The sequence below is a fragment of the Liolophura sinensis genome, chromosome 8 (assembly GCF_032854445.1).
Source record: "Liolophura sinensis isolate JHLJ2023 chromosome 8, CUHK_Ljap_v2, whole genome shotgun sequence".
Taxonomy (NCBI): Eukaryota; Metazoa; Mollusca; class Polyplacophora; order Chitonida; family Chitonidae; genus Liolophura; species Liolophura sinensis.
In genome coordinates this window covers 43,078,485-43,104,530 of record NC_088302.1, presented here as the reverse complement: position 1 = coordinate 43,104,530, position 26,046 = coordinate 43,078,485, and the positions used below count along the sequence as shown (strand labels likewise).

Below are 26,046 nucleotides of genomic sequence, written 5' to 3'. Positions count from 1 at the left end.
AAAAATGAATGAATGTTTCTGCTGTTAAACCAGTTAGGAGTCGTTCTTACCTGCAGTCGTTTGTTGTGGAGTTTTCCCTTTGACCGGAAGGATCCGTCGACGTTCTGCTGTGCAGCTATATACGCATAGGATGCTCTCAGAGCCACTGGGTCCAGGTTCAGAAAGTCGTTACTGGCCGCCGTTACAAAGGATTTGGCAACAAAGGCTGTTAACCTGGAAAGGAAAGATGGCATATTGTCGAATAACATAGCGGATAACATAGGTTTGACAACTGATAATTAAAAACAGTGTAATGTAGCTTGTTTATAACGGACGAAATGTGTCAATTTACCTGACCTTCAAAAGGTTTTTTTAAATGTTCATGTAAATCCTTGGATAATATGTTTTGTGATTTATGATTTATGTCTGTAAGTCCCTGGTTCACTCACCAAAGATTGCCTTCTTTGTCGCGATTTCCGAATGCGCTGTAAGACCCGTCGTTCCTCCTGTAGTTCATTTGGCGTTGGTATCCTTCAAAACCAAACAAATATCTGAGAATAAGATTGAATTTACAAATTCTTTAATTCACTGGCCTTTGATAACTCCTCAGCCAAAGCACAGGGTACATTCTATGTCTGAACCTTTCGGTACATGACTCAAGCAAATTTTGGAGATGATTTGTCTTTCTTAAATTTCAACGTTTTATATTTCAGAGCGAAGTTGGAGTGTTACTCCAACTTCGCTCTGAAATAAACAACGGTATTTCTATTTAATCTTTCTTGAAAGCCTATGTCCGTTTAAGATAAAATTTTATAAAAGATTCGGCTTTGAAACGTCTTGTGTTTTTCTCTATGTTCTTTAGAGCTAAATCGACTGTACCTTGAGAGATGAAGTCAATCGCTTGTCTCCTCCGTTCTCCTGTCAACTGACCCACGGACTGCAGGTATGTAGACACAAACACGGTGGGGGCAAAGTTCACCATATTCTGCTCTCCGCATCCATAAGACATGCGCACTAGACCTGCCAGGTTCGACACCGTGCCCCCCAGTACGTCACCTACGGAAATGACATATGGTTGTCTTGTATCACTTAACAAATAATAGTGTCGGCTTGCTATTGTCATTGTTCGCTTCGCCACCTTGGGATCAACCCCTTGGCTTTGCATTGGTCAGAGAGCGTGGTAATGGTTGCGATGACTCAGTATTTGTAACGTTCTATATAAAATATGTTATTGTATCTTTGAACTTACCCACAAGTTTCACTTTAAGTTTCTCTGAACCCTGCACCACTCCTGGTGGATACGAAACTGGGCTGGTCGCTTGATGGTGGCTTGAGCTGGTTAGGTTAACCAGCTGGATAAAGTTGTATTCGTCCGCCACGCCCTCTGGCTGTACATATGAAGAGTTTTGTTAGATAAAGTACTTACAAGACCATCAACAACCCTAATTTCATCTTCCAACCAAGCAATTTCTAGAGCCATTGGTATATTCATCTTACTTGTTAGACTTTACTACAATTTTAAGGAGTGGCGGCATATTCACTTCAATGGACATGGATAAACTGTGCTAAAATGATAAGATGTTAATGAAATAGTGAAGCGGTTTATAGTTTGTGACTACAAGAGAAATACTAACGACCTTTTTACACGACGGCACAAAACTGATGACAAGCACATGACAACTGGCAAAGTTTTGTATATCTGAAGGTTAATCCTGAAGGTCACTTACCTCCACGAGCAGAGTCTTAGTGAGACCATCAAAGGCGGCTCCTGACCGGGCTGTCACAGTAATGGGAATATTCCCCAGCTTAACAGCTTTGATAGGAAACACAACAGATTTGGGAATACCACTGGGTACCTGAAAAAGATTGTATACAGACGTTGTATGCAAAATGGTAAAACCAAGGAAATCAAACGAACAGATCCTAAAGTACATGTAATAGTGTTAAAGGAGAAGAAAACATAAACATGATGTCAAAATCAGATAAAAGAGCGTCAAAACTTATTTGAAAATATGATGTTTAATATTTTTTTGGATTTTTTTTTCAAGAGAAAAGGGTATTTGAAAATATTTTTGTATGATGGGTATTTGGGTAACTTTTGCTATTTATAGTTGTTGCATAATAATGTTCTAAATAAGGATGTGATGCTTGTCCAATAAATTTATTTGAACGTAAATTTGTTGTTGATATCAAAACATATGTATTTAACCTAAATTATGATAATGTTTATGAACATATTAAAATATAATATGATCCAAATGGAAGTTTAATATATTTGTTAGCTGAAACGAACAAATTCTAGTGCAAAAATAGTTATTAGACCTGTGTTACATCCTCATTTGTGACATTATTAAACAACGACATTTGGTCCCAAATACCCACCATACAAAAATTAGGAAAAATCTTTAGGAAAAATGGGGAAACGATATTGAAGATCACATTAAGGAATAACTTTTCGCACTCTTTTATCTGAACTTTATGTCATTTATATGTTCTCTCCATCTTTGGCAATACGTAGTCCTAGTAGGGGAGTATTCTTGAAATCTGCGTTTACATTAATCTAATAATGAAGTTCTTTGAGAGACGCTTTGCGTCTGTATATCTAAGACTGACTTTCTGCTGCGATATTCGCCATGATTTGGGTAAAATATTGCCAATTTAACGTTACACTTCAACGATTCATTCTCCTGCATGCCTTGTTAACAATATTAATTCATATCAATCACCAAAATCCTGTCACCATGATATGGTTGGAGTAGTGCTGATGTTAAGGCCTAATCACACACACACACAAGTACTGCCTTGTTGATGAGGTGAACTAGAGGTTCGATCTGGAGCCAACTTGAAGACATCTTCGTGACGTTGTAATATAATGTTGCAAGCGACACTAAGCACCGTTAAATTCAACAAAATGGCCGGTTTCACTGCACCGATTATAGACAGGTTTAGGAAACGGATTCCTCAAACTTACTGTTAAAGTCCGGCTGCGGGATCCAGGAAGTAGAACTTCCTCTCCAGCGTCATTGATGTCAAGAGTTTGGAAGCCATCAGATTCTTGCAGTTCAACATCAACCTGAAATCAAAAGTCATACATAAGACAGTGTATATTCCTTGATCTGTACACCAATTCTTTTTCTTTTGTCACCTAGGTGGGGTGACATCTTTTCTTCATTTTTCTCGGTAGTAGTTTTTATTTCTTTTCTTTTCATGTTTAGTTTCATTTTTCATTGGGTGTACATCATCTGGAAACGGTCACTGCAGACAAGGTTTTACAACGCGCCTTCATCAAATGAATACTTGAACAAGCACTCATTTGCAATAGATGCGTCATCTCGCTGAGCGATTCGTGTCGCCTTGCACGCTGACAAATGGTTAAATGAATGTCTGGTATTAAAAGATAGCATGTCCATGTTGAAAGTTGGGATGTTAAAACTGACTGACCGACAGAGATATGGAGCTATTCAGTTTCGTAATATCTTCAGGTTGCGGTAAAAGGTCGCATTTAATTTGTTTAATTATTTGACTGGTGTTTTACGCCGTAAGAATATTTCACTTATCCGACAGCTGTCGGGGGAAACCCACAACCATCTGCATGTTGCTGAGAGACCTTCCTACGTACGGCCTTAGAGGAAGCTAGCATATGTGACCTGTATTAACACCCAGTCTACTTACCGTCAGATTTATTTTGAGGTTGTTGAAAACGTTGACTTGAAGGAAGAGCTCTTCTCCTCGGATTACGGAGTATGGCAGGTATATGTTAGCAAAGAACGGTTTGACCACTGTCAGCTGTGGGATATACAGTATATTTAAATTCAGAGCAATGCTATGTTTTCCTCAGGATGGTTTTCCACACATAGTTATATACTGACACCTAGTTACACCAGATGATCGAGTCATTTCCCAACATTGCCCAGTCTAATAATTATGGCTTGTTGAAATCAAACCAACGTTAAAAACAGTGGCAATTTTACCGAGTTCAATTTAACCAACCAGGACAAATCTGTTCACAACTGAAGCGTACGGTCTTCGCCTTAATATCTTGGCAATACATGTGTATCGTGCCTTTTTTGAACAGCAAATAGGAAATCAGCTTAATAAACTAATATCTGTTAAATGTGGTATATGTGGGTCTGGTTGTAAAGTTTGAATGTCAATAAACGTACTAAACTTCATTAGACGTAGCATACATCAAGTTGAATTATTGGCTTGACTAATACCTTGGCTGGCTCCGTAGAAAGTCCGAATCCTGACTGGTCATTGATGGCGAAGGCTGTGGCCTGCCAGGAGGTGATGCTGTCCGGGGCTGTCGTCTGGATATTCACTTCTCCACGGGAACTGTGAGATCAAATGTTTGCGTTTAGCAAGCAACACTAACACGGTATTCTGTCCCGATATTGTGTAACTTCATAGTGCATACAAATCTGGCTTTATTCTTAGTCGTCTGCATATCAAAGAACAACAAATTACTTATCTAGAAAGCTGTTTGGTCGGCTTAATAGTTACTATGATTTATGGTTTAGGAGACTCGATACAACGACTGATGGCATTCGTGTGAGTCATTTCAACTGAACTGTGATTGAAGTTGTCGTTGCTGTCGATGTACAGGTGGTCTGTGTTTTTGTGGTTTAGTGGAACAAATGGATTGGATTACGGTAGTGGTAGTAAGTGTGGCATTGGTTTGTCCCTCTTAGGAGACATTCACACTTTTTGGCGTAACTCACTTTGCGACTTCCACATCAAACATCCATGTCTCTGGGAAGAGGGTTCTTAGTTCTTCAACTTGGGAACCTCCAGAACCCCCAGCGGCGAAGTCTTCTTGAGGTGCCAGGGCCGGGAGAGGCAAAGCAGATCCTGCAGTTGCTTTATTACCTTAAAATACAAAACAAAAAAGACAGGCGACCCTGCCATAACCAAATACAACGTAACAAGCCAAGGCTTTACCAACATAGTGACCTGCTCGTGTCTTTCTTGAAATCATGAAATGCACGCAGGACACGTACCTTAAGTTCCACATACAAGTATACATCCATGAAAACACCACGTATCCACACGAAATCTGGGTTTGAAAAATGCTGGTTGATTCAGGTTATCGGTGATCATTGAATCGTGTTATAGACACGTTTCTCCCAGATCAAACCTTGGGAGGAGGGGCAAAAAAACATCCCTGTTCCTCCGGGTACAGACCTGAGGAGGGTGGGGTGTAGTGCAGCTTCTGACACCCGCACCCTTCCCCTCCCTCACCTATATTTCCCTTTCGGAGCGAGTGAGTGCTTGGGGTTTCACATCGCACTTAACAATTTTTCAGTCATAAGACGAAGGAATCCTGAGTCCTGAGTTATGTGGCTCCTTGTTCCACCGCTCTTTTATCTAGTGCTGCTTCACTAAGGCGACTTACCCTAGGCAAGTAAGCCGTCCCGCCCGAGCCATTATACTGATACGGGCCAACCAGTCGTTGCACTATACTCTTTATGCTGAACGCCAAGCGAGAAAGTTACAACTTCTGCTTTTAAGGTCTATGATGTGCCCCGACCCAGGAATAACCTCTCCCGCAGCGGAGGTTCTAACAACTGTCCTATCGGGGTATGTCACTTCAATTTCGGACGGACCTTTATAACTATCTATAAACTTATATTTGATTAACACTGAAAACGGTTTACAGTGTAAATGTTAGCAACCGGCCCACAAACTCAACGTCTGGAATTTTAAATTGTGTCAGCTAAAAACACCTCAACAAACCTGACGTTAAGAGTGTTATGATAACTAAATAAAATTTATAAAGGACCGCTGGCAACTGAACAGGAAATCATTCCACTTTGGTGCAGCAGTGAGGTGTAATTTTTTCAGGCAGAAAAACAAGTAAAATTTACTTGAATACGGAGTACAATTACTGAGGAATCTGTGTGCTAAAAACTAGAGAGATGCGATTTATACTTTTTTGTTTTATCAAAAGGCAAAAGTAGGGTCAGAAGCAGAGTTTGCTATTTTAAGGCGTTTTCCTGAGGGAATTCTCCTTCATAATAACAATATGAACCAAAACCAAAACGTGAACCAAACTCATTTCCACATATTTGGTGTCTAGGCAGGGAGTAGAAATCTAGTAAGGGACGAAGTAACATGCTGGTTCCCGGAATCATATATTTATAAATAAAAAAAAAACAAAAAAACAAAAACAAAATGAAATAATTTGGAAGTTCAGAGGGAGCTCTACATTCACCACAATATTTCTTGACGCCTAAAGCATTGTCCGCGTTGGTCCCGTCGTAACATGCATGCCCGGAAACCAATGTATCGATTAGGGCCAGGAGTTCGATTCCTATAGTTGCATGCTCTTTTTTTTAGTGCTTAACAAAGTGAGATAATAGGTGGGAGAGATGAATTTAAACCATAGAAAAAATTATTTTGTATATTTCTTCATATATTGTCAAACTATATGTTAGATAAGTTTAAATATATTATTATATATCTATACAGATTATATATGATTTTCTTCTAATGAAAGCTCAACGCTATTTACTTCAGCTAACAGCATATCGTACAATTACATTGAAAAAACGGGGCAACTGTTTATCATTTTAGCTTATCCTATGCATTTCGCGATATACAGTAGGCTGACGGTTACCAACGAATATTTTAGCTTGGCCCATTCCATTGCCTACACTCATTGCATAACAACTTCAACTGTATACCGAGGAGGCCCTTCTGTCTTTTCGTAGACAATACGTCACTGTGAGCAGATTGGCAAACAACCTGAGCGACAGGGTAACGATTTCCCACATCGTTGCAAGTGACAAAATGGCCAATGACCAACAAGTATACCTTTCTATGTGTTTGTATTTATCTGTAACTTATTCTTCAGATGGAGGTAATCGCAAATAGCTACAACAAAATATACTCACGTGATCCCCGACGTCTTGACGGCTGTATTGGGCTGTACGCTAGTACACTGTCAGTAAGTACAATAAAGCCGGATGCCTGTAAACCCAAGTACTTGTTTATTTGATTGTTGGCTGCACGAGCGATAAACATCCTAAGAAGGTTGTTTTCTCAACACATAACGCCTTTTAATTTTACCATTAAAATATTTAAACAGCTATGTCAAAGTTCATTGCAGGACAAAAACGGCCCCAACTTTATTAAATTTAGACTAAACGGCCCAAAACTCGAACACGGTCTGTAACATGTACTTGTCTCGGTGTAGCCACTTACAGAGTTTCAATTCAAGATTAACCAATCCGCTTGAAAATATCAAAGCATCTCGACGATTTAATAGAAAATGTTGCAATCAACAAGTCATTTACGGGTAGGATGCTGATTTAATTGTAACTGACGAACCCCTATTATTGCAAGCTATGTATTGCCATAAGCATTAACCATTAGACACAATGTTCACTTACCTTAAACGCCTGCACAGCATCCATCACGCTGCTAAGGTATCCACAGTCTAATCCAGATATGGAACGTGTAACCTGAAGAGAGTCGAACAAAAAAGAAGATTAGATGTTTCGGTGGTATTTCTGGCTAACAACAGTAGCAAATGTCCGTGGTAAGATTTATATGTCATGCAAGTGAAAGAAACAGTGTAAACCATATGGATTACGCTTTGGGACTATTTAGAAGGTTTACTAACAATGTGACACAAGTCAAACATCCGTTGTCTGAAACCATTTACGGAACTAGGACGCTTTTCTACAAATAAGAAATTAAATGATCATAATATGTTTAGAAGTGGTTGTACCTGGCTTTCAGTGATGTCATTTCCGGACTTGAGCAGGAGAACCTTTTTGTCCACGACCAGCGTGGCAACCAATGAGTTGGGAGCTGTCAGCACCGTCATTGTGACGTTATCTCCAGGCTTCACTTCCTCGTCGCTGAATCCTACAGCCACCTGTCCAACACACAAAGGTTGGTACATGCAACTTTGACAACTCAGGCTGGCAGTAACTAGGAAATACTGAGTATCAAAGCTTAAGATTGTGGTTGAAACATTATCTAAGCTACAAGAACCCGTCGGCCGTTAGCCAGGTTTAGGCCTACCTCAAGGTGACCACTTTCTTTAACACACAAGTGAATATCTGCACTATTACTATAAAACACCTGTCTCTAAGATGTTTACAATACGACGAGGACATCATAGAGAGTAAAACCAGAGCCAACACAGAAGTGTGATAACTGGCAGACACAGAACATTTATATAAGCTTATTTTATGTCCCTGATGTTTTCAAAGCATATAAGTCCAACTCGGCATTTTGAATAATCCTATGCCTGCCCGGTGACGTCTAATAAACAGCAATAAATATCATTGTGTTTTACATAATTCTGTATAAGGGGACGAGTGAGTTACTACTTTGTATGCATTTACATGTACGGTTAGAATAAATTCCTAACTGAGATAAACTGACGAGAGGACGGATTTCACAAGTTTACTGCATTCATTTGGATACCAACACACTGTCTTCGCTGTTCTTCTCTAAATACTGTATGTATTTTGCATTGAAAACATTTCGACACAGCTCAGTATGCGTCTGATTTGCCGAGTATACCTTTGTTTCAAAGGGATCTTGGACAAAAAACTCTAAAGCATCAGCCACGATTTCTCCGCTCTGTGTCCTGAAAAACGCTACAACCTTCGCTCGTGGCGCCATTGCTGACGTAACGTCAAAAGAGAACGTGAATCTTTTGGAGCTGACCCGTCTTCTTTCTTCATACACTCTTACAACTCGTCCCCGGGAGGATACCTGAGGTAAAATGAACAGGGGTTGTGAGATATGACTAAACAATATACCGGTTTATTTGGGTTGTATTGAATATAACCACACATATTTTACGTGAACGATGAAGATAATCCATTTAAGAAAAGTCATACATATCTAGATAAGAGTCGTCCTAAAACACATTGTTTAAAGAGAATATCTAGCATCCCACAAAAGGCTGCCAAACAGAAATCTAACGAGGCACAATAAATCGCATAATGGCGCCTTAAAGTGTTAATAATATAAGGTTCTACTGATTCGACCCGCTCCGTAAAGGCCGAGCACTAGTATTAGCAGTGTTAGCCTCTAGAAATCCAATAGCTCCACTATGAACTGGTTCACGATGTCCATCAAACAAGCATCAGTTTAAATATTTATTGTGAAATAACTGTTTAGAGGAATCATCGAGTTGGTAAATTTCATAAAGTTTCGTTGTGTTCTCACCTTGTTAGACAGAATCATCATTTCTTAAAAATTTTTAAAACTATCACGTACCAGAATGCTAAATGAATCTGTTTCAACAGTAGACCGGAATTGTATACTCTGGGTATCTCCTGCCTGAGGAAAACAAGCAGACAATAAATGAACAGAACAAAAAGACGACAGTTCTCCGATCAGTTAGCGGGAATGAAACTGTTATTCAGATTAAAATTTATCCTTTAACACATATTAATTATAATGAAGATCTCACTTAAATTATCAAAGGTTTCACAGACAGCAACAAGCAATATAACTGTATAGTTCGTTGACGGAACAGAAAAAAAATGAGTGTTAACCTTCGGTTGGGTGTTGGATACCGCCATCTGCAGGAAACTGTTGCTTGGAGAGTAAGCTCGATTTGCATACCAGTAGTAAGCCCGTTTCTGGTATGTTGTCTGTAAACAGAGTAAAGAATGACGTCAATAAGCGAATTTACTCCAACAATATTTGCCCTATAATTTCCTATAGCATATTTTCTTCAGAATTTCTCTGGAGAAACGTTTAACTTTCTTAAACGTTTAATGTATTTATGTCATTATAGCGATCCTATTCTCGTAACATTCAGTAGAAGAAGCGACACTAAAACAACCTAATATTGTCCATCTACATCATTCTTAGATCCTTTGTGTACTTGCATGCATATATGCCATGCGGAACTTACAATAATGCTTAGCCTTTCTGCGTATTCGGGTACAGTGGGTATATTAATCTTCAAAAGACCTCCCCCAAGATCAGACAGCGTCACAAAGATCCGGGTAATATCTTCCTGGGAAGCTTTGGGTTTCCTCACAAAGGACACCTCTGCCAGGGAACTGTTGGGTGGGTTTGTCTGCGTGAGGGAAACTGTCGCCTCGGCGGTGTGAGTGACTTGGTGAGTAAACTCGGCCAGTACTTTCAGATTACCCAGAGGTCCATTAAACGCTGTTCCATCTTGCTGGCTGACCTTCAACTGTCATGTAAAAAATTACTTCAGACATCGTTTGTAATCTTGTCAACAAGCATGAACTACCTGTGGCTTTTGAGCAATTCTAGACCACTGACGTCTAATAAATAGCAACTAACACCAAAGCATTCTTTTACTTAATTCTGCTTAAGTCATAATGCTAGGGAGTGTGTACTTTGCTACATTTTACTCTTATACATGACGTAAATTGACTAGAGGTAGGATTTCACCGGTACAAGGTGTGACCTGTCATGCATATTGTGATAACTGCTGAGGTTCTATTCTCTGTACTGTAATCTAAGCTGGCAAATGACCAAGAGTACATGTAACAGCCACAAGAATTTACCACGAAGTGTAACCTAACATTAGAATTTTAAACCATGCACAGCCATTGTGGTCACTAAACTCCAAGGAAGATTCAATGTTGTTCTCACTAAAAGACTAGCCGACAAACACACTCCATTCCTTTAAACTTGTACTGATGTGACGTTAAGGCGTAATCAGTCATTCATTCATTTTATACTTGTAGCATATTTCTGGAATTTCTCACCATGGAATGGTCGTCGATGTTTTAAAAATCCCCAAAAAGAAACAGCAGAATAAAATCCAGGACTAAGAGAACATCAATCATGGCGTCCAGAAGGACTAAGTATATACTCACGATCACGCTATAATCAAGCCCCGGTTTGAACGTCCTGGAATTGCCTGGAGCATACTCGGCTTTCGTGGAAGTCTGATATACTGTGACATGCTTAGAATCGGTGGCGGTTATTCCCGTGAGAGTCTCCTGTAGCGTGGCTTCCACCTCAAAGCTATAAAGGCGCTGGTTACTCGTCAAGTTGCGAAGATCGTCTACGCTAAATGTCAAGGTGGATCTTCCAACAAACTGTGAAGAATATAAACGGTTTACAGATAAAGTGATGCAATGAAGTTAAATGCTGCTTTTAAGCATTTACATGAACAATTAGTAAGACCTAACTGAGGTAAATTGACAAAGAGAGCGGATTTCACTGGTTACGTATTAACACATTCTCGCCACTGCTGTATTTTTACTCTCCATGCTGATATCTTTTGCTTTCTGGTGTATTTATTTAATTTTTGTTTAGCGCTATATCCAAGTATTTCTGATTATTGAAGCTTGCTTCATAACACGCTCAGATTATTTCGATTTATTGCAAACACACATTTCCTTTTTCCATTGGTGTGGTTTATCTTTAAATACAGATATACGTTTTTGTCCAGTTGTTGGGTGGATTTTTAAAAATATGTTTTAGAGATTGTATGGGTTTTATTTCACGAACTGATATTTCCGAAGTTCGGCAAATGAACTAGAGACAGATTAGATTAACCCACAGTTGGATTTGAGACATAGGTATTAATATCAATATAAATTTGTCACTGGTGGGCAAAACAAAGCAAACTTGACTTTATTGGATCAATCTGCTAGCAATATTGGAAGAAAAACAACCCACATCAACTAAAATAGCTTGGTACAAAAATGAACAAAAAAAAATCCGTTGGCATATCATTTTAGTGGAATAAAGTAAGGGATACACTCTCTCCCTTCAAGAGTATAGCGGTATTAACATTCAGAGGGTTGTTGAGGTACATTCCTATAGCTATATTACAAATACTCCTGTCAGGAAAGATATTAGAAATTGAACTGATTTAAACAATAGTTATTTCGAACCAACTAAAATGGATTGGTGAGCAGGCGCAGGCACACCTCTCCATTCATATGGAACTGGACTGAGGTGCTTAAGACTACTTACTATAATTGATGTAAAAAATGATGAATAGGGACATTCTTCATACAATACTCACGTCGGGAACTGTTTGATGAAGGATAGGCTGGAGATCTTCTTTGTTGGACTTCCACCAAGGAAATCCCTTGACGCTGACAGACAACGTACCTCTGACGTCATCACCGAACGTGTAGCTGGAAGTAGACGGTAAACTGGCTGTTAGATTTTCGTTTGAAAGAAAGTAGATATAAAACTTACAGACACTGTGGGGTCGGTCGAACAGGTGAAAAGAGTGTGTTCTAATGTGGAAACCCCATTAGACTGCAGTGAAAAGCAGTAGCACTTTATATTACGTTACTTGCACAGAAGGCGTGATGGCTCCAAACATATTCCTGCCAAAAGTATAGAAGAATATATTAGAAAAAAAACAAAACTTGGAAGCCTATTAAACTTAAGCACCACTGAGGCTGATCTACGCATTCGACTGTCGTTGAACTTCGTGCTTCAGTTTTGTGGTGGTGACTTCTAAGATGAGAGCAATGTTGACCTAGCTATAAAACACTAATAATAATAATACGTAACTGATACACCTCGGCTTGAACACGGCGTTTCAATAATTTTACTGTAATTTATAAAAGAAAACAATCATCCCTTGTATGCGAGAAAGACAAAGGTGCATAATTTAAATTCTTCTATTCCAACAAATTTTGAGAAAAAAAATTAATTGATAAAAATTACTTCATTTTAAGCATTTTTTGGTGAGATGCCGCCTTCTCATTCCCATAAATCTGCGGCATCCCTAATAAATTTTTCACTGATTCTGATATTTGTTATTTAGAAGCTGATAACTAAACGCTAAAATGAACTACAAAAAATGTATTTGTATAATTTCAACAGCATAGGCCTAGCATGCCTAGGGTATCGGGGAAGATGAATGCGGTTTGGGTCGAGACGGTATGCTACTGTCTCATATAATTTGTGATACCGTCGTTAAATATTACACGGCTTGTAAATCAACTCATTTCACAAACATTGACAAGACCGTCCATTTAAATAACAAGGGAGCTTCGTGCAAGGAAGCCGTATAACCAAAGATGGTGGTCCATAAATAATACACACCTATCCCACAACATTTTGTGAAATGACCCTTCGGCTACACGTAAATAAATCGTTGTAAACGATCTCAAAATGATGTCTTATGCAGTAGTTCTGTCTTATCATATGTCACTTCATGGAGTGAATGGGTAAAGGCTTCTTCACAGCTTAGGCCGCGCAATCTGACAGCAACGTGTTTGATTGGATAAAAATTCTCCAGATGTCTGCCTTGATTCACACCAGGAATTTGTGCAGTATTGTCATTTTGAACTTTACCAGTTATTCGAAGAAATGTCATTAAAATAATAAAACATGATGCTTTTTAGAAAGCTTTCGATCGAAATATGTTTTAGCCAGGTGCTGTCTTGTCCTTTAAGGTGTGAAATTAACAAGCAGTAGAGGAGGTCGATGAAAAGTGTACTCGCGAGAAATAGTGGATCATTGTTTTACTTGGCTGTGGTGTGTTGTCGTACTCTATATCATTTCACTAATACCATACGGATCATGTTTATAGGTAAAAGAATCAGCACAGAGCCTTGAGAAAAACATCGCGACCAAACAACTGGTTCAACTAGTCAACAAATTGAGGAAATCGCTAAGGGCCTGGAGACAAACATCTCGATCCAATGACGGGTTCATGTTGACACATTGAGGTAATTGTCCAGAGCGTGGGGAGAAACATCCCGATCAAATGATGGCGTCCAGAAACAGCACACAGCCTGGGAAGAAACATCTGGATCGAACATGATCATGACAAAACTTCTTGCTTCAAAGTCGAATCCGAACAGACATCAGCTGGATATGAACGTGCGATCCCAATGGTCACGAGAAGAAAAAAAGGACTGTCAGAACTAGATTAAGTCCATACTTACAGGCCAGTGATCGTTACGTCAACGGTTTCATGTTCTTGAGAAACAAATGATGGCGGAATGACTGTCACCTCGAACCTTGGCAAAACTGAAAGCACACACAGCAAGACCTATATGTGAGGGGCGGCGTTTTAGATGATGTGGGTGATGCGAGTGTCCAGAGGGCGAGTTGTGAGGGTGCGGTGCCATGATTTACCATTTCATTTATTTCATGCTAGAATTTCCGTATTAAAGAATATAAGTCTGAGCAACAAATAATTTATTTACATAAGCTTCGGTTGCATCTTTAATCAGGCAGTTTGTCAGTGATTTGCCGAATGTCGGTGGTTTACTCCGGGCACACCGGTTTCCTTCACCCGTAAAGCAGACCACCATGGTATAAGTGAAAAATTTTTGACAATGGCGCTAAACAACTGTCAAATAAATAAAAATACTCATTTAGGAATTTTGTTCTTTCATGCATTGGCGTACTCATCATACTCCTTACAGCGCAAGCCCCTCACTACGCTCGGTTGTTTAGGCTTAGCCTTATTACTCATGTGTATGCACCGAACTATAATCATCGTTTTCAATAAAATTGCTTCAGGCGTCAGTTGGAATCAAGCCGTGCACTCTTTATATGAAGATCGAAAACGGATATGTATCAAATACCATAATAATATAACTAATGTTGGGGCAACATGTTCGTTTTAGCCATCACTTCCTGCCTCATCCACCTGACACCAGAGGTCTTGGCGTTCTTCATGATTTCTGTATAAATTTTGCGTAAAGACGAGAGTAGAGGGCGGAGCATCCGCCCTATGGAGTATGTTTTGCGATGTGTTACTGTGTTGACGTGTTACAGAAATCAGAGCAGCCCAGGGTTGATTATTGCAGCACTTACCTGTTTCTTTCACCTCAAATGATTTGTGAAATGTGATAGACCCGGCACCCTGCAAAAGACCACAAATTAGTTATAGTCATTCAGTCAAAACTTATACATGTTCAAAGACTTGATGCTAGACATAAGAACTGATTGTGTTTTAGTATATTGAGGTGTTTTTTTTGGGCCAAGAGGAAATGCCATATAATGGTAAACCTTTCTGGCCCGAAATAACTCGGGTCCAAGCTTGTCTATTGTTTATTCTAGGTTCGTAATCCAGGTCTCACAACTTTGCATACAGCTCCTAGTCAGGATGATTGAAAGAAACCTGGCAAAGTGCGGCGGTTTCCCCCGGGCATTCCCGTTTCCTCTCCACATGTGACCCGTCATAGTATAAGTGAAAGATTCTGGAGTAAAGCCTTAAACAACAATCAATTTTTTTAAATGCAAAAGATTTAATGGCGGGTATCAAAGGTTAATGACTTGAACAACTGTATGTAAGAAATGCGATAGTCGTGACTCCTCTGATACAGTTAAATACTGTTTACAAAGAGATTGAAATAATTACGATATATAGGCATCTAATCTATGATGTTAATACACTGTTAAATAATTAAATAAAAATAATTATAAATAAATTATTATATTTATTTATTTGATTGGTGGTTTACGCCATTCTTCAAGAATATTTCACTTATACGACGGCGGCGAGCATTATGGTGGGAAGAAACCCACGACCATCCGCACGTTGCTGGAAGACCTTCCCACGTATGGAAAAAAATATACAGGGATCTAATATTATCAATGAATATATAAGACAATTGGCCACAGCTATGTAAATTTCGAATCGGTAAGCATTTACGCAAGGTCACTAGGACTGACTTACAGTTTCAACGACGCGTATTTGCCAGTAACCTAACACAGGTTCGTCAGACAGTTTTAAACTGTCTCGCACCAGTCCGCTGGGGTCATACACGTTCTTCACATTCAGAATCTTATTTCCCTTGGGGTCCTGGAACAGTTGACATAAAATCGTTACATTGTTACACAGTTATCTCCCTTAACATGAATGAGCAGCCTGCGACAAAATGTCACAGAGGCTATACCGACTCGAACTAATCCAGCGTTATTAAGACTCTTTCAGCCCAAGTGAAAAATACTTTGCGAAATTGTAAGTTTGAACATGTTCTCGCCAATAAATGGCTTTAGTATTACCAAAGTAGCATCAATGATTCATTTATTCTTTATTCGATTTGTTAACCGTGAGACACCGGCTTCCTTCACACAGAAAAGAAAATAACATATCCAATGTAGGCTTAAAGTCTTGGGCAAACTGTGACGCAAATTTGTACAGAGTAACTTAAACGGATTTAACTTACTTTGATTTCAATGTCGTAGTTAGCTTTGTGAACTTTCAGATCAGGAAACAGTGAAAATATTCTGTAGTTCACTGAAAAAATAAACAAACAATGAATAGTTAAATGATTACTACTAAAGAGGTACCGGTATGGATTTTTGTATTTTTTTTATCCTCAGTGTTCTACCAGCAGTATGTAGGCCTCCACAAGCTCTGGGTACAACAGTACGGGGTGCGCATGTGCCAACATTACTGACTGGTCAATCTTATCAGCCAAAAGGTTTCACTCTTTCTACGGAGTTACAGTTTCGGTAAACTGTAATATACGCGCGACACCAAAGCCAGTTCACTGTCCAGTCTGTCCTAAAGAAATATATATGAAATCTATGAGATGTACCCATCTGCCACGGGAAAAAAATGTGGTCCGGACAACAACTTGCCTTTTAAGTTTAGATCAGTGACGTCTAATCCATTTATTTATTTGTTACATTGGGGTTATACGCCGAACTCAAGAACATGTCATACGACGACGTCTCGTCTAAAAAATAACTTGACATCCTTACATAATGTTTAACCTCAATACGCTTTAGCTAAGAAGTGTGGTACTATTAAAGCATTTACATGAACAATTAAAATCAAACACTAATTAGGGTAAATTGAAGATAGGCCGGATTTCTCCGGTTACGTGTGACCATTTGCCAATTATCGCACTCTCGTCGCGGCTGTACATTTAATCTCCATGCTGCACGTCTTTAATTATACTGTCCGCTTCGGGACCGGTAGATCCAGGATCAATCCTTGATCGAGTCACACCTAAGACTTTAAAAGAGGAAGTTGTAACTTCCTCGCTTGGCGTTCAGCATGAAGGGGATAGTGCAACTACTGGTTGACCCGTATCAGTATAATGGCTCAGGCGGGGCGGCTTACTTGCCTTCGGTAAGTCGTCTCAGTGAAGCAGCACTAAATAAAAGAGCGGTGGAAATCCGTCCTGCTACAAGGAGGCACATTACACGTACATGCACCCTAATGATTCCTTCGTCGTCATATGATTGAAAAATTGTTGAGTACGACGTTAAACCCCAAGCACTCACTCACTCTTTAATTATACTGTATTAGAGCATAAACCAGGATTTTTCTAGTGGACTAAGCATCCTCGAGGTCTGATCCCTTTTCGTTTATTGTAATGCGTAGGTGCTGGGGGTGGGGGAGTAATTTGCAACTATTTAAGCATTTACTTGAGCAGTTAGAATAAAAACCCTAAATGAGATAAATTGACAGGAAGCCGTATTTCACCTGTTTCGTGCCACCATTTGTCAGATATATCACTCTGTTCCCGCTGCTCTTGTACTATCTATGTTACACGTCTTCAATTATATTGTATTCTCCCATGTTCTGCTGGTGGACTAAGCACCCCCAAGGCCTGGTCCCTTTGCATTGTTTTAATGTTATTGCATGTAAAATGCGATGATAATACACCATTTTGAGTATTTTTACACCAGTGACGTCAAATAAACTGCATTCTTTTTTTGGACAATTCTGCTTAAGCCATGGTGCTAAAAAGTGTGTAATTTGCAATTATTTAAATATTTACATGAACGGTTAGAATAAAACCCTAACTGAGGTAAACCGATATGAGGCCGTATTTTACCCGTTACGTGTGTCCATTTGCCAGATATCACTGTACGTATGCTGTACATCTATCACACAGTCATTGCTGTTTTGGTTCTACTCTCTATGGTGTAAGTCTATCACACAATCGTCGCTGCTCTGGTTTTACACTCTATGCTGTATGTCTACCACACAGTCGTCGCTGCTCTGGTTTAACTCTTTGCTGTACGTCTATCCCACAGTCGTCGCTGCTCTGGTTTAACTCTCTATGCTGTACGTTTATTACATAGTCATCGCTGCTCTGGTTTTACTCTCTATGATGTACATCTATTACACAATCATCCCTGCTCTCGTTTCACTCTCTATGCTGTACGTCTATCACCCAGCCATCGCTGCTCTGGTTTTACTCTCTATGCCGTACGTCTGCCCTACTTTCGTTGCTCTGGTTACACTCTCTATGCTGTACGTCTTTAATTATATCATCACATTTAATGAGTATTTACAGGAAAACAAACAAATTAACAAAATCTCCGGGACTATGATACCTACGTGTCAGTGGAGAAAGGGTTTTGTTTATAGCTGCATCCTGATATGCTGTCACCTTGGACTGTGTACCTAACAATACTAACCAGTTGGTTTTATTCTTGACATTTGTACTAACCTGTATCCCCGGGTTTGTATATGGCCTTGTCTGTCTGCACAAAACCCGTCACATTTCGACGGTTCACTCTGACCTGGGTTTCGTTCCGAAAGTTCACACCTCTGCCTGTTCCCGTGACGCGCATAAACAAATAGCGAAAATGTGGCTGAGCGATGTCAGAGGGAACCTGGAACAAGGAAGTGGTGGATATAAATATGCTGGTTAAATTGTCGAGGATACAAATTTGTGTGAGCGATGTCAGTGGGAATCTGGAACAAGGAAGTGGAGGATACAAAGCTGTGCTGGATAAAATGTTGAGGATACATATTTGGCTGAGCGATGTCAGAAGGAATCTGGTAGGCGGAAATCGATGATACAAATTTAGATAAAATGTACAGGACAAAACTTTACAAAACTTGTGTTGTGTAATGAGGAACAGCCATGGGCAGGTGATATAATATATCCATTCTATCAAGTGTATCAGATGTTAAGTTAGATTTAAAGCTTTATGTCAGTCTCATCGTTACAGTTAAAACCGACTTTAATGCGGGATAATACACCCTGGAATACCTGGACCGCACCATTTATGATGGGCAATAATTCTCCACGTATAACACGCCAAAATTTTATTTCCCCTCACCTGCGAATTTAACGAAGAAACACAGGGCTAAGCTTTATGAAATTAGCCCTCCGTACTTTTAATGGTGATGTACTAGCTCGTCTTAAAGAGGCTTGCAAAATTTGAAGATGTGTTTAGAAGAGGGCATTTTATAATATTCCGATACAAATGAATTACAGTACTTAATGTGATATGATAATGGGGATAATATCTTTATTTCCTAGTCAAGGTCCTTGGATGTTTCACAGAATAGTTGTAATAAAGCATCTGGTTCCAGTCTTTCGTTAATCTTAAAACCAATGCTCAGCAACATGTCGGGCTGCTAGGAGGTGGTTGTTGAAAGCACAGAATCTGAAGCTTTATACAACCTTCCTTAAACATTCCGAAAGAAATGGAACTAGCAAGACCAAGCAACCATCCAGACATGGTGTTTACGCGGACAGGTTTGCATATAGATACACCATAGGACAAGGCAAGGGAGAGGCAGTGTATTTGATATAAACTGGTTTTAATGGAAGAGAAACAAGCGGACCAATAGGTATACTTGAACTAACATACAAGTACAATGTACTTATACCGCCTTGATATTAATGTTGATAATACTTTAACGATTTTTTTTACGATTTTTTTGGTCACTTTTACGATGGGTAGTCGGTTTTGTGGTTGAAGGAAACAGGAGCGCCCGGCGAAAACCACCGGCCTTTGGCAAGTTAATGACGAACTTACCCACGTGGATCAAACAGATATGCACACCTTGTTGGTCTCTAACGAACACTGAATTGCGCAAACGGCTATACCTGTGTCTCAGACGTCTACTGACATTAATGAACAGTAAGAGCGGGGTAGTCTACAAATTCGTAGTCCATGGCCCGGATTAAACACTCACCTTGTAAGTCGTAGCGATTGAAAGGCAAATACCTGAATCCCTCGGCTACGGCCCATAACGATGTTGACAAATTTCCCTAACACGTACAACCTAACTAACATGTACCACCTACTTGGTTTGTAATAGGATGCATGTGCTACTGTGTGGAATTGTTGTATGAAGTTTATATGAGATGATAATAACATGTAAGAAGCACGCGTGGTACTCTGTTACTGATGTAGTGTTTATAAACACGAGGTACTGAACTAGTGTTCAATATCACTCATGCACTACGGTACTGAATGAGTGTGTGAAAAATAATATGTGCAATATAAAATACAGCATATTAAATAACATGCATATATTTATTTATTTATTTGATTGGTGATTTAAGCCGTACTCAAGAATATTTCACTTATACGACCGAAGCCAGCATTGTGGTTGGAGGATTTCTCTTAAACGATGGAGGCCAGCATTGTGGTTGGAGGATTTCTTTTATACAACTGAAGCCAGCATTGTGGTGGGAGGATTTCTTTTATACACCGGAAGCCAGCATTGTGGTGGGAGGATTTCTCTTATACAACAGAAGCCAGCATTGTGGTGGGAGGATTTCTCTTATACAACGGAAGCCAGCATTGTGGTGGGAGGGGAAACCCACGGCCATGCATGTAGTGCACAGTTATAGTGTATAATAATGCGTGAGTACTGTGGATCAGTGTCTAAAACTTGAATGAACTGCTGGATTAGGTTTACAGATTTAGATGTATTACTCAGTTGGTATGTAATAACTTTGCTTCCGTCCTGTTTTCGTACTTTGTATACTTTCTTAGTTCCTTGGTGGTTTGTGTTATACGTCGTTTTGGGAACTGGCCTTACGATTATTGACCTGAAACGTCCCTATTGGTACACAAATGTTTCTTTGAAACTCTCAGGAACTTGTCAAACAAGTCCGAGTGTTCGAATCTAGCTCTCGCTGTCGTTTTGTTTTTGTCATGGAATTTATGCATACACCAAGGGTCAAGGGTATATGCCAAAGCTTTACTCTGAGTAGTCCACTTTCTCGTACGTGCGCTATTAACTTAAATCAAATCACTGTGTAAAAGAATGTTCGTAATAAACTAGCTTGCAGTAATAAATTTTGCTATACCAGCTTGGGTGAAATCCACAATTTGTCTTTTATGACATTCATGTGCAAGTGAAGAAAAAACGGCCGTATACTACTGCATTTAGGTTTGATACCATTTATTTATTTGATCAGTGTTAACGCCTGACTCAAGAATGTTTTACTTATCCGACGTCGATCATCATTATCGTGGGAGGAAACCGGGCAGATCCTGTGGGAAACCCACGAACATCCACAGGTTGCTGGTGTACCTTCCCACGTACGACCGGAGAGGAAGTCAGTATGACTTGGATTAATACAATGTGTTTACCGCCAGAATTCTACTGAATTAGTATATATTTTATGACCTCATGCATTATCTTAGCTGATTTGACTCAAAATTGTTTAAATTATACGAAAATGATATTATGGGTGGTGGAGTGCCCGTGGTAAACCATCCCTCTGTGGCAAATTATTCTGGTGAACCTGTCAACGTGTGACGTTTGTCATATACTGGAGGAAGGTAAATGGTCTCCAGTTAACTTCATGTAAAACCACACAAGTGAGCACCGCCACAAACGAGAGCATACTTAATAATTAAGATATTGATATTTATTTATCTGACTGGCCTTTATGCAACAATGATGGGTAATACTGTGTGTGGTGGAATGCCCGGAGTAAACCATCCAGCTTTGGAAAATTATACTTGAGGACATGTCCACGTATGGCATCATTCCGGAATGCAAAGTTTGATGTGTGACGTGTAACATACTTGTGGAATTCCATGTAAGGCCACACGAGTGAGCACCGTAACAAATGAGAACATAATGAATAACTTAGATAGTAATATAGATGAGAGATTTCATACATGTGCTACTGAATAAATGGGTAACATCATGGGTAAAATAAGGCGTTATATATGAGCTAAGTACAGTTTTTAGTTGATTTGATATAGATGTAGTCTACAAAATGGTTTAAGAAGTGCGAAAAGGAGCAAGTGCGTTTAATGTGTTGCATCATGTATGCATAATAATGAGATGCAAGACATCCTTACCGCGAATTAAATTGGGCATGGCCTTACAAAGATATAAATATAATGAACTCACCTGAATTGATAGTATCTTGGGAATTCCTGCAAAAGATTTAAAATGAATGAACGAATGCTTGGGGTTTTACGTCGTACTTAACAATTTTTCAGTCATATGAAGATTGGGAGCCATAAGCTATGTGTGTATATACACTGTATTCTTGTGGAAAAAATTGATACATATTCTGACCAATCATTTCCAGCTACGATCGATATACACAATAATCACTATATATAGCACTTTTAATTTATTGTTAGAATATAGAATTCAGCACTTTAGTTTAGAGCTGACGAATGTTAGGTTTTTTCTTACCGACATAGACAATTGATCGATTGGTTGCAAGTGTCCTTTCTGTGTCGGATAACAGCTCAACAATAACATTGGCGGGACTGTAGCCTTTTAACACAGACACGTACACATCTGCAGAAAGGCCAGGCTTAATACAGCTGGGGACGCCGACAAGGTACGAGTCGAAAGTAGGAGTTTCTAGATTTGGCTCCCTGGAAGTGACAACAGTAAACATACAGTAATACTGGAAAGCTAACTGATAAGAATTTTATTCTTAATTACTGCCATAATAACATGACATTTTCACATACTTTTGTTCAGTGAAATTAGCACCGGTCTGATTAGTTGAAAAGGTTGGACTGTACACAACCATGTAGAGGAAGTATTAGAGTTTCGTCAAGTCCGAATTACTTTCGTTACAGGTGATATCACGTTCGGGGTTTCTCATTCGCCAATCTCCCCTCGAAGGGGTTGTAGATCATTTTGAATCTCGTGACCCAATTAAAATAGCTTGCAACTGACCACACAGGTGAGTGAAAATGTTCGTTACAGAATAATTGTGGTAATCCTAATAATATTATACTATATTATAATATAATATTTAAATCATTTGCCGGGTTTATTAAAAAAGTTTGTGTTCCAGAATGATGGAATATTATAACCAGTCAGAGACGCGCTGCTATTTACAATATATGGTATTTTTTCCTAACCCTTTCGTTATGGAATAGTCCTATACGAGTCCCACCACCCTTCTCGTGATACAGCAATTTCTTTACCCTGGCGACGCCAAAATGTCACACAAAGGCTGAACATAGCGTACGTAGCTGATGTAACATTTATCCACCGCTACGCTGAGGTACACAGTAAGCAGAATACGTGTACTCACGCTGCTCATAAAATTGTGCTCTGAAGCAAGGATATAAGTCTACTTACTGAATGTTTGGGATAGGCGGTTCAATCGGCAATATATTTTGACCGTTAACAACGGTTAACAATAAAGCACCTAGTAAATACCACATCTTGTCTGGAAAGAAAGAATCGTAAATATAACATGCCAGGGGTATTATACTCACACTTTCAGTTAGTAAGACAAAAGAAACAATGACGTCATTGGTTGTAATGATACTGTTCCAAGATATTTAAAAAGCAGTAAGGAGAAGTTAAATGAAGCACAGGTAAAACATACAGAAGAAACAACGAGGCATTTAACATTGATAAACCTGTGGCATTTTGGAGAACAAGAGGATTTCCATATGAAGCCAGGACGTCAAACAAATTATTTTACATAGACTAGAGTACAGGAAAGAAGACTAAGATACCCAGTGAAGAGCACTTACCTAGTAAAAGTGATCTGTAGAGTGTATTACGAAGCCGTTTATATAGGGCACATGGGAAGGATGTTTGTGAAGGTGCAGTAGTTACCTGTATGACAAAACCAGGGCATCCTGTCACATAACCAGTCTCGTCTCCACCAATCACAAATCACCGCACACAGATCAAATAATAACGACATGTTTTTTTTTTATGAATGATAATTACTTCGTATTAGATTAGTCTATAACAGGATGTATGTACATTTGCATACATCCGTAAAACCTGCCTGTGGCTGTCTGATGTTCAGAATATATATTTATATATACAAATATCTATTAATTCGATAAATTTACTTCCGACGGGCTTATTTACTTAAATAGTTATCACATACGGCTCCATAAAACGGGTATAGTTTTCTTGATTTCTCGTAGCACACTGTTGTATTACTAATTTGCAGAGCAAATCACCGCGCAAAGATTCACACAGTTACTTATTTTCCCGGACAATCCAGCTGTAGTGAAATTAATGAAGATCGCTTTTTAAACTTATTTTTGTATCTCAAGGACCTCCGTGATCGAGGTGGTTAGCATGCGAGCACGGCACAATGACCCATGAGCCTCTCACCAGCGCGGTCGCTGTGAGTTCAAGTGCAGCTCAGGTTTAATTCCTCATGTCCAGCTCATGCTGGATTCCTCTAATCATAATGCTAATCTTGAGTCCGGCTTAAAACATGAATCAAATAAATAAATAAATATCGTCCATGTTGACTTGTATTGGCGAACTTTTATAAGTGTACTGTGTACCCTATGGAGAGACCCATGAAAGTAGTCGAGCTAGTCTTCTTCATTTTGTAGGGATACGACTTTAAACCCCAAGCATTCATTCATTAATTCACTTTGTTGGCAGTGTCATCTTGCGCTGTCGAACCAGCTATCTTGCGATGTGGCCACTGCACATGTTTACTATCGAACACATTGTGCAGTCCCTTTGTTTATTAGCGTCGATTTCATCGTCAACGTTGATGTTGTCTCCTTTGTTTCTGCTTCTGAGTGCTTGGTTAATTAGAGCGAAATACAGAAGTATACATTTGATTATCTGGTCGCATGATTGAAGGGCCCCCCACATCCGGGCCATCGCTTGACTGAGCCTTTATCTCGTGTCACCAATCTTATTGTTCGCCATGTAACGCCATGAACAAATACACATGAACGTGAATTATAATGCTACATCCGTAAACAGCGGTGAAGTACAAAGCTCCATACGTGCTCATACAGCTGGCTGTGAACTAAACTTGAAACTGAAACGACTCAGTCTCCAACGCCAGGCGTACGAACGGAGCATGTCAATACCGCGTTGTATACTATAACAGAATATAATATTATAAGAGACATAAGAGAGCACGGGGTGGTACAGCATTGTGTGTGCATGCAACTCTTTATGTTAATTGAAGTAGGATTATTGTGAAGGACACAAATAACGAAGAAACATAAATATTATGACAGTTAAGGTTTATTATTTCGATAATGGACACAGTTTTCTTGCACAAGGGGTATATAAGGATAATTTGATTGCTGCGTATTTCAAAATAAAACAAATACACACAAAAACATAAATAACACGGCTGGACTTTAAGGGACAGAATAAGGTGTATTATTCCGAATATATATCTAGTTTTCTACATTATCTACATGTCAGGCCCATTACATGTTTTGTAACGGGCTGTTTATTTATGTCTGGATCTGTGATTTTTACTTCTTATTGACCAGAATTTAATCAGATCTGATTGGTTGACAGGTAGAGGACTGACTGAAACTACACATGACCTTCAACATGTGCATTCAGTATAAATATCCTTCATACCTATATAGCCCTAAAATGACATAGAGAGATTGCGAACTGAAATAACATCCACGTACATTAAAAATTAATAAAAAAATCAGCGCCTGGTACAGCCTGTTCCTTTATCCGTGTCACAAAGCGAAATAGCAGTGCGTCGTGATGCCAGTTAACAGAAGTGTAAATCTGTGTTAAGGGGACCAATAAAAAGGTACGTCTGCCAGTGAGGTACGTGCGGAAAGCTGACTGGGAGAACAATGATTTTATTTGCCAGTCTTTGTTTTCAATAGAAGCTTGAGATTGGGGCGTCTTTTTACACCAAGATTCCGGACCATATCCAAGTGCAGGTTTTTTTCGTTTTATATAGCCCACATGTATCATTTACTGTCTGCTGAAATGTAGAGAGAAGAGAGATGGCTAGACATCTTGCTTCAAGTAACCAATCAAAGCAGAGCTTTGAAAGTGGCGGGGTAATATTCTGACCTGGATTATGCTCTCAATTCCACAAAGATTGGTTATTGGTCAACGTCATAAAGTATTACCCAAGGAAAATGACTTTTAGAACTTGGGATTATTTTTATGCGAAATAGCAGGCCTTGACCTTT

The 26,046-nt window shown here is 39.2% G+C and overlaps 1 protein-coding gene across 1 annotated transcript in view; it reads right to left on the bottom strand.

Annotated features, from left to right (window-relative positions):
- The window catches only part of LOC135474016 (CD109 antigen-like), a 31,666-nt gene extending 8,317 nt beyond the window's left edge, over nucleotides 1–23,349 (bottom strand). Inside the window, exons 1-26 of the mRNA XM_064753997.1 lie at nucleotides 23,225–23,349; nucleotides 22,316–22,503; nucleotides 22,022–22,047; nucleotides 18,351–18,516; nucleotides 16,104–16,174; nucleotides 15,611–15,736; nucleotides 14,746–14,794; nucleotides 13,866–13,950; nucleotides 11,978–12,092; nucleotides 10,815–11,039; nucleotides 9,872–10,159; nucleotides 9,507–9,605; nucleotides 9,226–9,288; nucleotides 8,521–8,715; nucleotides 7,715–7,864; nucleotides 7,374–7,445; nucleotides 6,876–6,951; nucleotides 4,701–4,848; nucleotides 4,197–4,314; nucleotides 3,652–3,765; nucleotides 2,951–3,052; nucleotides 1,707–1,835; nucleotides 1,229–1,367; nucleotides 859–1,035; nucleotides 429–510; nucleotides 51–213 (exon numbers count right to left, since the gene is read on the bottom strand). Coding sequence (XP_064610067.1) covers nucleotides 51–213; nucleotides 429–510; nucleotides 859–1,035; nucleotides 1,229–1,367; nucleotides 1,707–1,835; nucleotides 2,951–3,052; nucleotides 3,652–3,765; nucleotides 4,197–4,314; nucleotides 4,701–4,848; nucleotides 6,876–6,951; nucleotides 7,374–7,445; nucleotides 7,715–7,864; nucleotides 8,521–8,715; nucleotides 9,226–9,288; nucleotides 9,507–9,605; nucleotides 9,872–10,159; nucleotides 10,815–11,039; nucleotides 11,978–12,092; nucleotides 13,866–13,950; nucleotides 14,746–14,794; nucleotides 15,611–15,736; nucleotides 16,104–16,174; nucleotides 18,351–18,516; nucleotides 22,022–22,047; nucleotides 22,316–22,503; nucleotides 23,225–23,310 — 3,252 coding nt within the window. The 5' untranslated portion in view covers nucleotides 23,311–23,349. The remainder of the gene's footprint in view (nucleotides 1–50; nucleotides 214–428; nucleotides 511–858; nucleotides 1,036–1,228; nucleotides 1,368–1,706; nucleotides 1,836–2,950; nucleotides 3,053–3,651; nucleotides 3,766–4,196; nucleotides 4,315–4,700; nucleotides 4,849–6,875; nucleotides 6,952–7,373; nucleotides 7,446–7,714; nucleotides 7,865–8,520; nucleotides 8,716–9,225; nucleotides 9,289–9,506; nucleotides 9,606–9,871; nucleotides 10,160–10,814; nucleotides 11,040–11,977; nucleotides 12,093–13,865; nucleotides 13,951–14,745; nucleotides 14,795–15,610; nucleotides 15,737–16,103; nucleotides 16,175–18,350; nucleotides 18,517–22,021; nucleotides 22,048–22,315; nucleotides 22,504–23,224) is intronic.
- Between the last annotated feature and the right edge of the window lie 2,697 nt (nucleotides 23,350–26,046).